General features: G+C 44.2%; 1 protein-coding gene across 2 annotated transcripts in view; it reads right to left on the bottom strand.

Moving 5' to 3' along the window:
* Positions 1-5,193: 5,193 nt before the first annotated feature.
* USF3 (upstream transcription factor family member 3) overlaps positions 5,194-13,734 on the bottom strand; it is a 28,084-nt gene continuing 19,543 nt past the window's right edge. For both annotated transcript variants that reach the window (XM_035314695.1, XM_035314698.1), the window contains exon 6: positions 5,194-13,168. In XM_035314695.1, the coding sequence (XP_035170586.1) occupies positions 6,714-13,168 (6,455 nt within the window). In that variant the 3' untranslated portion in view covers positions 5,194-6,713. The remainder of the gene's footprint in view (positions 13,169-13,734) is intronic.

The raw sequence follows: 13,734 nt of genomic DNA, 5'->3' as shown, positions 1-13,734 counted from the left end.
TTCAGTTCTCCCACCCCAGACCTGGCGCTGGCAGAAGTGTCTCTGGCTCTGGCTCAGCCCCCGAGCAGCTCCGTGTTACCGCCTGTCCTGGCCAGGCTGGGCCACAGCCCTCAGCAGCTACAGCGCAACTCCTGCTGCTGGTCCTGCAGCACTTACCTGGTGAACATCCTCGGGGAAAGAGTTGTTTTGGGGAAGGTGGGAGGACCTGTGTTCCCCAATTTACGGGCAACTCCTTGGGGACTCAAGTTCATCACTTCTTGTTGTCGTCGTTTCACCTTTCGCTAACAGAACAGCAGTTGACTGAGGTATGGGGAAAAAAAAGCAGAGCAGCAGCAGTGAAGAGATGGTGTGACAGGGGCTGGTCGCGTGGTCCCTGCTTCCACTACCATGTGCTCATCCGCCTACACTCAGCACAAACTGCTCTAACACCTCTTGAAAACAGGAACAAACACTTCAGCTTCTCAGTGAATCCTTTCCATTTTTTTTCCCTCCCTCGGTGAGTTTACACGGCTCACCAGGGGCTGAGGAGCGTAACAGAAGCAGGAGCTACCCCAGCTGGAAATGGTGGCTGCCAGACTCTGGAGGGCATAAAAAAAAAAAAAAAATAATAATAAAAATCTATCTACACTGATACTGTTTTCAACAGTTGGTTGTTAAATACCAACTTGTGCTGATTTGCTAAGTCATAGTACAAGTATTAGCTGGTTTTATAAGTAGAAGGAGTACTAACTTTTGGCTTAATATGTATATATATATATTTATATATATGTATCTCCTGCAACACCCTTCTCAGTGCTGCACCTGCCTTGGAACAGGCCCACAAGCACAAGGGGCAGGAAGGTGCTTTAAGACACTGACGACTGCCACCTGCCTGTACAGGGACAATATTTGCCCTGCATTAAATTGATTACACATTTCTTCTGGATAACAGTGTTATATATACCCAAATAAAGTGGTACATAATTCTACTAAGTGAATATGGATTGATGGAAAAGCACAACTGTAAATTCCTACTCTCAAAACAAAACTTTATTTTTACTTACCTCGAAAGCCTTCCATCTCACTTCATTTTTTAATTTTTATTTTTTACACAGCTGCACCAAAAAGAATCCAGTACTCAAAGAACGTTTTTCCTTTTTTTAATAAAATACTATCATGTTCATGTCTATACAAATAATTATTACAGCTATTAAACAAAGTATTACATTTAACAATAGAAATCTCAGAACTCTGAACAAGGTCATGGTTTGGGATATTTACACCCAAATGCAACACATTTGTAAAAAGATGTCAAAATAAACAGAACAAGATCTTATTTACAATTGCAAGGTGATGTTCCTATTCATTCATTATATATTCTACTGCAGATTTCCTTTTTCCATTACAAAATAGTACGGGCGTTCCAGTGGCGCTGTATCCAAGTAATTCACAGCTGTATAAAACAGGAGCACAGCAGAAAATTCTGGACTGAATATAAATAATTTACATTGTGGAGGGCAACAGCATCTTTGATTAATCTCCTGTGGCAAAATCCATCTTTGCTTTCCTTCTCACAGTGAGCAGGCAGGAACATGGGTACAACCCACTGCTGTCTTGGGTGTTTCACATTTGTGATTGCTGAAACTGCACCGCATATTGCAAACCTGGAACTTACTTGTAAAAATTCAGTCAGGTTTCCTCTGGAATTACCGTATAAAAACTGGTATCAGCAACTAATAAATGGCTTTCGTGTAACTAAGTAAGGATTCTCAGCAGAGAGAAGACTGTTTTGTATCATCATGACCAAACATTTGTGGTAAATCACTGCTTCACAGAATAATTTGCTGTCAGTGTAACAAGTGGGAATAAAGCGTTGGTCTTAGCTCTGCTCTAAGGACAGCAGAGGCAGCAGGAGGCTGAAGACAGAGTTCTGTGCAAACCTCTCCCCACAGCTGCTGGCAGTGCTGGGTCGGTGGCAGTGGGAGAAAGGCAAATAAGAGACAAACACGGGTGAGGTGATAAGGAATGGAGCTTCTTACATCACTGTATCGAAAAGATTGATCAAGTTGGTATAAATAGATCCAATTCTACTCTTTCTTTCCAAGTCCAAGTGAGATTGTTACTAAAGGGATAAGCATGGAAGTTATCTGGGGAACAGGGGAAGGTCCCAGCTGTTGATGCATCTGACTACACTTAGTCATCCAGAAACAGAGGGCCACACACATTCGTGACAAAGTCCCTGAGCCAGGGCTGCACAAGTACCTCTGAACAGGGTGAAAAAGACTCCAGGAGATCAGCAATAACGAAGTGACACCTTTTCCCTGGGAATGCCCTTCGCAGTTGCCCTGCCAAACGGTTTGTTTCTGCAACAACACTAGTGACTGACCGCAGCAGCAGCGCAGCTTTAAAGTGCAGTAGGCAATCTGTGCAAACTTGTGGCGGCCCCGTACCAGCACAGCGCGTTTCTCTTCAGAGAGGTGCTCTGCCCCTGGGCAGCAGCCCAGTGACTGCAGCAGGAGCTACCGGACACGCTCCAGTATGGCTCAGACACACACACTCAAGTCATTTCTACGTTTCCTTAGCTGCGCTTAAATGAGCTCCTTTCTCTCAATCAAACTTAGATAAATGTTAATATATTACTAGTTTATTGCCTGCTTTCAACTTAATCTGATTCCGCTTGTTTTCACCCAGGTTTCTTAAGGGATTAATCAAGGATTACATTAAAATACACGCAATTCAGCCCTGCGCCCATTTGCTATTTTTGTTGAACTTGTTTAGGACAAGCTGAAAGCCACAGATGCCCAACGCCTGCCCACTGTGGCAGTCCCACCCCAGAGGTAGTTCTGAACATTTCCCTTTTGCTACTACTTTTGTTAAATTAACCAATATGGAGTATTCTTCCTCTCTTCAAATCCAAAGCAACCCCCCACTTAGAGTAAGCAGCCTTCAGAAAGACACAGTGGAACCGTTCTAGAAGAGACAATTCCTCTCTCAGAACAATACATTACAATTTAAACCACAAAATCTTTCCCAAATATCTTTTTAAAAACAAGAGAACTTTAAAATACCAAGTCATTCTTGGCATTATAGAAGTTTGCTGAATAAAATTCATTTGCCTATAGAATTCCTCTGACAAGCAGAGCAATTATTTCATCAGTAAAACTTACAGAAGCTCCTTTTTCACACACTTTTTTCCCCAAAAAAAAAGCATGGTCTGAGGTAAGCTAAGCCTTCCTTAAAATTTCATCAACCTGATACCTGAAAATGGTTTCAATGTTAGGGGAAGGGGTAAAAGAAAAATATTCTTTCAGCTCAACAGCAAAGACGTTCCACTCACTCCCCATGCTGAGAGCAAAGCCCTCGGAAAGGGCCAGCACGCAGACAGCTGAAGCACCGACGTGCCAAAGGCCCGAAGCAGCCTACCAAAACAAACGCAAGAAGCTGAGTTGTGGCCTGGTCTACGTGAAAAGGTGGGGTTAAGTAGTTTACTGTGAAGAGAAAAACCAAAGCAATTCCATAATTAAAAGCTAACAAAAGTACTTAACATCTCATTTCCTCTCTTTTGATGCAAAATATCCAGTCCATCAAATGTTCCTCCTGCAGGCAGGTGAGCACCAATGTGAGAAACTGAACTCTGTGGCAAGCCCACAAGTCACTCTCAAACCAGGGCACCCGGCCAGCCTGAGCAGAGACCATCCCCAACAGACCAAACCACCACACATTGCAGCCAATTTGTCTTGAATTAAATTGATTTAAATGCCAGTCAACAGTGAAAATAATAGATTTTTTTTTTTCTTGGGGGGGGGGGGGAATAATAGAATTTGGACAAACAGATTTATACGAAGCTCTTCAAGCTAGGTCTTCCCACCTTTCCTTTCATCCCACATGAATGCCATTTGGCATCGTTTATGGCATGTGAAATACTCCTACATGCATGTGGTTGAACTCCAATGGAAAGCGCCCTGTTCAGTGAGGGTAGTGACGTGGTCTCCATCCTGGTCTCAGCAGCTTTCATGAAAAGTCCTGAGGACCGTGAAGCAGCACAGCACAGGATCTACCATGCCCTGCAACAACAACACAAGGTATGATCCTCTAGAGAAGAATGAAGGTGATGCGGTGATTAGTTTTGAGCCACACACCAGGAAACTGTGCAGTTGCTGCAAAATCACAGTGTTTACACCACTAAAATGCCTCTGTGGTAATGGCCTGCGCTACAGGAATCCTGTGAATAAGATTGCTTTTTGGGTCATCTTCGTAAACAGAAAAGGGGCACACAAAAGTTACTGATGCAGTTACTGCCTGTTCAGAAAACAATGTACACCTTAGAAAAAATGAAACAAACAAAAAAAAACACTAAAACCCAACACAAACAATACATTCTATACTGAATACCCATGATCACATTAAACCTTGATACACCACCAGTGAAATTAATAGTGAAATCAGTATGAAGGAACAAATATATCCATGCAAGCCTACAGGCTCTCTCCAGTTTTGAAAGACATCACAGAGCAGTGGAGCTTTCCCAGCAGAGGAAATGCAGTATGATGTGAGTGATGAGCAGGAATAACATCTTTAAGTAAAGTCCCGTAAACCAGGGCTTAACTTCTCACTATTTTGTCTTGAAAGCCAAATATGCTTACTCATAACAAATGCCACTTAACGAGAATAAGAATGGCTCTTTTGCATTCCTCTGTACAGAAGAATATTCCTCTGAATGTTCAGAAATTCCTCTGTACCAGGTAGCAAATGTTGCCACTGCTGAGTCAGTCCTCCTGTCTTTAGCCCCCACAACCCATGGATCCATGCCATGTTGTGGAACACATTTCCACCACCTGACGCAGCCCATTTGGGATTTACAGCATTTAGGGGGAACCAGTCTGGTCCAATCAGACAAAACGCAGACCTGCAGTTTGCTCACTCAGTGCTGAGGACTGACAGTCATTCCTAAGGCTACTGCTCTGCATGGACCACATGCTGCTGTTCTGTGGCAAGTGCAGAAAAGCAGGCTTGCTCTGAAGTAAAATAAATATTCCATCAGTTAGTTTTAATAAACACAAAAGTAGTGAAGCACCACTTACATTTAGTGTCCTAAAGATATTCCCCATCTGAATTAAAAGGTGATTCCCGATTTGAAGCAGAACCGTTTCACATAGCTTTGCAGGAAAACATACCCCAGGTTATAAGAATGGAGACCTCACCAGGATGGACTACAGTCTATTTTGCCTAATTCTGTTTTATGCTAAAGCCTCTCAGCTGCTTGTGGGAGGACTGCATACGAGGAAACCTGAAGTTACTATGCTATTTGAAGAATGTAGTCAGGAATGGTATTTCCACGCAATTAAAAATAAAAGACATATTTCTGCCTTTTTTTTTTCTCCAAAAAAATAACATCACAGAGCCATTAAATAAACAAAACTTACCTAGTTCTTCCCTTTCCCTTAAATGAAATGGGATCAAAATCTGTGGAAGTATACCGGAGACTTGGCTAGCACACACACATTCGTTCCGTCCCTCATGCACGCACAAACACGTCCCCCCTTCCTCACAATGCTCAAACCACGTCTTCCTGGTACGCAATATTTCAATCTTGACACATTCGTGTTCTTCCTTCACCCACAATCATAGGGGTTTAGACAAAAGGTGCATTCAAGTGCAAAGTACTGATATTAAATTTGGCCCCGACGCACTCGGCAATGTTAAGTAGCTGCTGTGCCCACGAGGATCCCCATTAATTCTGTGGGATGCCCTGGGCTTGGTGCTCCTCCCGTGTGCTGTCCAATACAACAGAGGGCTGTCACTCCTAGAAACCAGAAAGCCGGTGTTTGAGCATGGGCCAAAAGAGGAGAGGGGAAAAAAAAAAGACATTAAGAAGGTGCTAAACAAGGTTCAAGAAACACCCTGAGGTAACTTGCAGCATATGAACAATGAAATGGCAACAAACAGGGCTGCTGTCTCTGCTGACTACACCAGCAGGGGTAGAAAGCTACATTAAAATGTTGACCAAGTTCAGCAGTAACAGATGCCATTGTTAAAACAGATCCAAACAAATTTCAGAAATTCATGCTTTAAAGAAATCTCGGTTTTCTAAAACAGGATTTTTAATTGCTGACCATAGAAACACAGTAATTTTTGCCAGGTAAAGTCAGCCTTAAGTCAAGTGTATGTGACAAGCTTCAAAGAGACAAAAGCTGCACAACAAATGGCTTTACCAAATAACGCTGGATTAACACAGACTTGACTTGTTATGAGGCTCCTGAAAATATTTTACAAAGGAAGAAGAGAAACCCAAGCCACTTCAAGTTCGTCTTTAGTTTTAGGTAAACACATCATAATTAAAATGAAATCTGTAGCATTATTTTCCTATCTCTCGTTCGGATGTTCTCACTTCTTTCTTTACATCCAAGTACTACTGAGGGTGGCGATTATCCTGGGACAATCAGACATCAGACTTGATTGTTGTAAAATCAACAATCAATATTTGCACAGCTCTAAATGTTGCATTCTTACCGTTTACTTGTAAGTAAGCATTACTATAGGCACTGGTGCTTTAAAGTTAGTAAGGTGGATGGAAATACAGTGTGTATATAAATACAAAACGTACCCATATACATACATTTAGGCAAATAAACAGTGATGCTATGAATGGGCTCTTCAGGGATGCCAGTAAGATCCGTTTTCTTTTTCTTAAATATATAAACAACGCATCAGACTAGAAGTCAGTCTATCAGTCTTCATACAGCTGAACTGCAATCGTGACCTAGAATATGGCTTATATTGTGGGCAGGTCGGTTTGAGGACTGCTTGGAAGAATCTGAAGCAGATGTGTTTGCAATGGAAAGCAAAGGCGACATTGCTGAACCATCTGGAGGAAGAGCGGTGGCTATTTCTGGAAACAAAGACGTCAAGTTAAAATTGGATAAGTGTGACGTATTGGTCATGTGCATTGGCGGCATATCTGGAAGCAAAGGAAAACTCGGCTGAGCAAAACCAACAGGCCGGGGAGGGGACAAAATGGATCCAAATCGATTGTTCAAACCTCCGCTACTCGGCTTTTCTGTGCTTGGATTAGGAAACATTTGATTGGGAAAGTAAGGGATAGAAATGTCATTGGAAAGAGTGGGATGGGCAGGAGAGTATGGCGGGTAGAAGGATGGCAGCGTATTTTGAGGATCGACTGGGATTAGGGCTGGTGTTCGAGTGGCACTAGGCTGAGTAACTGGTGGGATGAAAGACGCGTTGGCATTTATTGGTGGATTCATGCCACCCTCTGGAATAAAAGGGAAGCCAAAGTTCTGAGAGAGCGTGTGTTGGTCAGGGGCTGCGTTATCATTAGACACTTGAGGGCCATCAGACATAAAGCGGACAATGCTTCCTCTTTTTTCTATCGCAGACTGCTGGCGCCCGAGGATCATACTGCCACTGGTAGATAGGGGAAGATGAGGAAGACTAGGGTCAAAGACATTTCCATGTCTTTGATTTCCAGATCGGTTCCTTTCGGGCTGACGTATTTTAGAGCCTCCATTATCTTGCAGAGGATGCCTCGATCGTTGAGTAACGGAAGAATTTGGCTGACGAACGGATGGCTGCCCTTGTTCACCATTTCCATGAGAAACTGCAGGGTGAGGGTGAGTGGGCCTCACGACTCCATGCATGTTGCTAGAAACAGGTGTATTCATGTGACTCTTCGTTCCATGACTCTCGGTCATCCTCATGGGATTGGACTTCTGTACAGAAATGTTCGGGCTTGTGTTTCGACCCTGAATATCTCCCGAGGAAGAAGAACTTGAGAAAGGAATATTTAAGGAACTGTTCCTTGTGTTAATTGAACCGATAGACATGTCACAACTTTCCCTATTCTGACCATCACCATCTCTTCGGATGTGGACGCTCTCTCGCGCTGGGGGGCAGTTGTACTCGATCGTGGAGGACGCGCCACACTGCGTATTCCTTTGATGCTCTGGGAGTGATCTTTGGCTTCCACTAACTTGGTCTCCAAGGTGAGGGGCAAGTAAACTCTGCATAAAACTTTGGTGGCATGTATTTTCGTTTTCCCTTGATGAAAGGGTATTTCCTGTTGGAATACCTTGTACTGGCTGGTAAGGCAATCTCTTCTGTCTTTCGATGGACGGCCCAGTATTTTGACCAATTCGAAAAGCTTGCGACTGCATGCCCCTGAGGGATGGCACAGAATTACCGATTTCACTGTTCCTTGAGGCTTGTACGTCAAAATTGCCTGTTGGTTGTTGATTGGGTCCTGCTGGCTTAAATGTCTGACAATCAGAAAGCCGTTGCACATCTGAGCCAACCGTATGATCAACAGATATACGGCCCTGCATATTATGAATGACCAACCCTTTATTTCTAGAAACATCGAGATAGCTTCTCATCTCAAGCTGGTCAGAAACTCTAGGGCCTTGAAGAGATATTCCTATTCTCTGTTCTGAATTAGAGGGTGTCTTCCCGATGAGTGCTTCAGCAGAGTAGCTGGAGACTCTGTTTCTCTCCTGCCTGTGAGGAGTGCAAGTCATATCTGATGGTCTGGTTACGATACTTGCCTGCGACACCATTTGCTGCTCTAAGCCCCTCGAGGTCATAAGCCTCTGCATCTGATTATGCCCTGACACATGTTCAGAAGCTGAACCTTGCTGTCTGCTGCTAACATCTTGTTGCTGTTGATGCATAATTTCTTGGTTTATATGGCTCTGAGGGTGGTTATGATGGTTTCTGCTTGTTGCAGGATTTTCACAGTTCTTTTCAGGCTGGGAAGCTCCAAAGTGCTGCTGCATCTGCTGCTGCATTTGCTGGTGGTGAGGATGAGGCTGACCACCTTTTTGTCGCGTCTGATCACTTCCATGGTGTTTCTGCTGCAGAGAAAGTTGTGTGGCTTGGCTTCCCTGGATAAGATTTCGTTTCTTTTGCATTTGCACCTCCTGCTGTATTGTTCGCTGCTGGTGGACACCGTGGGGTTGGGAGTGGACTGAGTTTTCCCCATGAGTGACATGGTGCTGCAGCTGATACAAGTGGTGCCTCTCTCTTAACTGTCCAGCCTGCTGTTGTTTTAAGTATGGATGATTACTGTGAAGATGAGATATGCCTTGAGAAGGACCGTGCTGAATCGGCTGCAAGTGCTGCCCTGCTTGACCTTGCTGTTCTGAAATTGAGGTTTGAGAGTTGCACTGAACTTCAGTTTGTCTCAAAGCTGGTGTTACAAAGTTGCTGTTTGATGGGAATAACCTGTTAAGGCCATCCGTGTGCCCTTGATTGCTCACTGATGGCACAGAATTTGACGAATTAGGAGGAATCTGACTGACTAGCATCTGCGTTTGATCAGCAATGCTCTCTGGTGTTCGGTTCATCAGTGCCATCCCTTCAAGCCTCAAAGGTGCTGTCTGGCACTGCTTTTGCCTCTTTGCTGTAGAGAGCAGGAGGTCATCTTGAACAGCCCGCTTGGCAGAGTCTTTGCGACCTTCATGGCCTTGCTGCTTTAAGTGTGATTCCTGCAGCTGGGGAGCCTGCATGGTGCTTGCCCTAATAGCATTCAGTTGCTCCTGAGCATATTCATTCATCATAGCTGGTCCTGGAGACTGGTTAACATATGAACTAGATGGAAGGGAGAGACTCACCGTTGCAGGAACACTTGGTGGCTCTGAAGGCTGGGATAAACTTGAGCAACTCACAAGGGGATGCACTATGCGACTCTGGTGTATTAGATTATTCACGCTTAAACTGGTTATGCTTGGTGACTGGGAGGCTGAAATCTGCAAAGAAGTATTTGAGGTTTCCACACCTCCTACAGAACAGCTTGGTTTTTCAACTTGTCTATCAACATTTGCTTGCACTGTATCCTGAGCACTGAATTTGTTTGATGCTGTTTCTAATGGCCCTGCATTGCTTTCTTTCACTGGTAGAGGTTTAAAAGTCGGTTGCTCTCTCTCCAAAGATGTAACCTCAGTTGACTTTGAGATGGCAGCCCTCATGTTAACTTGTATTCCTCCTCCACCTTTCTCAAGGTTTTCTTGATCAAAAATAGCTCTTGCTGCAAGAGCTACAATGTCAGGTTGTTCTGAAAATGTGCATGTACTGGTTGACGTGCTGCTCGTAACGTCTTCTCTGGTGGTATCTGGCAACATCGATGCCACTGAGAAGCCTCGACTGCTACCAGAGCTGGTTGACATCGGGGAGTCCGCCTGCCTGCTGGCAATTAGGGAAGCACTAACTACTTCCTGATCAGAAATGCAGGTGTGATGCTGCGAGAGAGAATCTCCCTCCGAGCTCATTAACAAGAGTTCCTGCTTCTCAGGCAAATCAACATTTGATTCTGCTGATTTAGAGTTTTCCATGGGAAAATTAGAATGCTCCCCCTGTACGGTAAAAGAAGAGGTTTTTTCCTCAGCTGTCCTTTCTTTTGTGAGATCAGAGAGCATTTTGGTTAGACCCTGCCCCTCTAACAAGTCTGCATCTTGCATTATGATTGAAGAATCCTGTGCAACATTGCAGGACTCCGAAATTGCTCCTGCCTTGGAAATATGATCTGCTGTGCTGCTCTGTGCTGCTGCCATCCCAGAAACCTGAGAATTTGTCACATGTGCTTCAGTACGAGAAGTCGTTAAGGTGCCAGGGGGTTCACAGGGTGCAGAAGACTCTGACAAGGCAGAGGCAGTAGGTGGATTGCTCTGAGATCGATGTGCCTGCGGGAGAGGAGCAGCATCTTTGGCAGGCGGCGGGTCCGGCACCAACGGTTCGGACACCGTGGGCTGCAGGGGCGAGGAAGCCGGCAGCTCTGTTGAAGGCAGCTCTGGCATAGGGCAGGATCCCGCTGCCTGCTCAGAGTGCTCAGACTCTTTGGAATGACAGTCAGAAACGCTCGCACCGCTTGGTGCTGCCACACCACTCACCTGCGACGTAGCCAAAGCTTGCGATGCTGCCGGAATGCTTTCAGGCAGCCCCTCACCATTTGCATGCTTTGCCACAGTTTCCACAGGAGCACAATCTACCTTCCCCGCATCTTTGCAAGGAACTGCTGGACAGGAAACTTTACTGTTGACTGCCAGGTGTTTTTTAGTACTTGGCTTTTTGTTTGTCCTTTTTGATTTTGTATTAGATGGCAAACCAGCAGCAGCTTTTTTGGGGGAAGCATTTGTTGAATTAGATGCACTAGTTAATACTGAACCCTCTGCGGATATTGCAGACGCCACCGAAGTTGGTAATGACACACAATTAACTGTGGCAATCTGGTTATGGACAGTTGTGGGATTGGCAGGGTGGCCGAGAGACAAGTGTAAGCAGCTTTGTCCGGCCATTTGTGATATGCTTTGATTGAGGTTAGCTAAAGCACCAAATGTATTGAGGGCAACGTTGGTATTTGGATCTTCGCTGGTGGTGGGTTGAATGATTTGCATAGGGGCTTGATTGGCAGCTCCAGATGAAGACATCACAGGCTGCAATGCAAAAAGCTGCCCATTTAATGAGATCGTTTGAGGATGCTGTTGATTTGACATTGTAACTGAAAATGTTTGTGTAGAGCTAGAAGATGGCAAAGATGATGGTCTTGGTAATATATGGACAAGGTGTTTCCCTCCAAAAGTCTGTGGAAGAGGGGCATTTTGTATGGAGTTGCTAGAGTTTGCGATTGCAGTAGGCCCATTCATGGGAACTCTTACAGAAGCAGAAGGCTGGGCAGAGATGAGAGGAAGAGGATTCTGACTAGCAGCTTGTATAATTACAATTTGTTGACTGACATTTTGGCTAGGAACTTCTGCTCTCACAATTGGAGGGCATGGAGTGGTGTTTGGAGGCTGGAGAATTATGACATTCTGGTTGGCTGGTGCTCCTGTTACGGCTGACGCAACTGGCTGAGCCATCTGAATTACCTGCATAGCTGAATTTAATGGAAGGATATTTCCTGCAGCCTGAGTTTTAACCTGTGGCTGGCTGATTAATGGCTGCATAGGTAAGGACGGACATGAGGGCAAGGTAACTACGATTTGTTCAGCTGCCTGCACATCTCCAGGCAGAGAAGTATTTAGACTAATGCTTGTAGTCAAAGGCCTGCTGTGAGCAGGAGATACAGTACCAGCACCATTAACTGGCTCATTTAGTAGCGCAGTCATCATACTGGATGGTGTTTGGCTGAGTGGCTGAACAGTATTTCCTGCTAGCTGCAAAGTTGTCCACGTGGTCTGTGTGTTTCCAGCTGAAGGCATCCGTGTAAGGCTACTCATGTTTTTCAAGTCTGAAGTGCCAACACCTGTAGAGCCTGAAAAAGACCAGCAGTTCTCTAGGGGACTGGCAGGCAGAGTGCTTATTGCCGTTACAGCCTTAATTCCTTCTGCTGCAGAAGTCACGGGCATTCCAGCACTACTTACCAAGTCTGTACTTTTGGGGACATTTACAGAGGAAAAGCTATCTGTACTAGGCAGTCTCACAGACGGCACGCAAGCTGTGTCACTGGCTGAAATTACACAGCCTTCTTGAAATTCATTCCTAGCATTGGGTGTTTTTGAGCAGGTTGTATTCACCTGTTGAACTTGAGAGGCTTCCGTGGAGGCACTGGAAGGAAGGCTGATTCCCTGCAGGAGTGTTTTCTTCATTAATTTCGGGCACACCTCATCACTTTTACTTTTGGAGAGATTTTGATCATTCTGTGATGTATTACTTAGAGAACGCTGTAGTTCCTGTTCTGTTCCAGATCGAGAAGTGCTCTGTGAGCTGGCAGTAGCAAGCACACCTTGCTCATTCTCTACGGTGGAAAGCTCAAGAACATTCCCTGCTGGGACCGGCTGAGCGGGTGCCAGTGGAGAAACCGTACTTTGAGACCGTGGCTTGTTTTCTGCAGGGTAAATACCAGAAATGGTCACAGGAGTCACTAAGTTGCAAGTTCTCTGAACTGGCACAACATTGGCTGTTTGCTTTTGTAAATTATGACTAACGTTAAACGTTATTCCCTGGACAGATGCTCCCTGGTTATTTCCATTGGGTTGACTCCCATTTGAATAGACGATGATGTTCTTTTGAACCTGATCACCAGGAATAACAACTGAAACCTTTGCATTTTTGAGATTCCCCTTCCAGTGGATTGTAGGATCATCATACAGGCAAATATCATTTGCTTTCAGTAGTTCAATATATCTCCCATTTTCCTTTTGAAGTTCATCCAATTGTTTCCGGAGTTTTTTTATCTCTTCAGCTACAAAACAGTGAGAGCAATCCATTACTTCAGCACCTCTGCAAAACCAGGTAATACTACCACATGACATGGAGAGTAAGTTCTATGCAATATTGAAATACATTACTAATAATGCATGGGTAATAATAACGATGTTAACTTCAAATGGTTAAAATAATGTAAATTAAGAGTATCCTGGTAAACCCTTTAACTGAGCAGGAAAGTAATGAAACCCATAGACTACTCCACTACCGATAGTTAGATATGTTAATTAGTTTAAAAAAAACACAGATGAAACTGAACACTAATCATTTAATTACCAAATGAAAAACAAACACGGTGATCTATCTTGTTTTTTTTCCTGATTCTTTGCAGGCACTAAAATTAGTTTTATTCAATTGCTAATCTCATGACTTTCCAGGACACTAAGTTTCATTATATATGAAAATGATATGCAAAACTAAATACAATGCACTTATGTAAAGCCACAAAAAACAGCACTTGGAGACAGCTCACCTATCTAGGAAAATCAACTAGGCTTGTCAAACGCTATTACATCAACAAGATTTGATAGAATTCTATTCTAT

This window comes from Oxyura jamaicensis, chromosome 1, assembly GCF_011077185.1.
Source record: "Oxyura jamaicensis isolate SHBP4307 breed ruddy duck chromosome 1, BPBGC_Ojam_1.0, whole genome shotgun sequence".
NCBI lineage: Eukaryota > Metazoa > Chordata > Aves > Anseriformes > Anatidae > Oxyura > Oxyura jamaicensis.
This window is presented reverse-complemented; position numbering and strand designations above follow the sequence as displayed.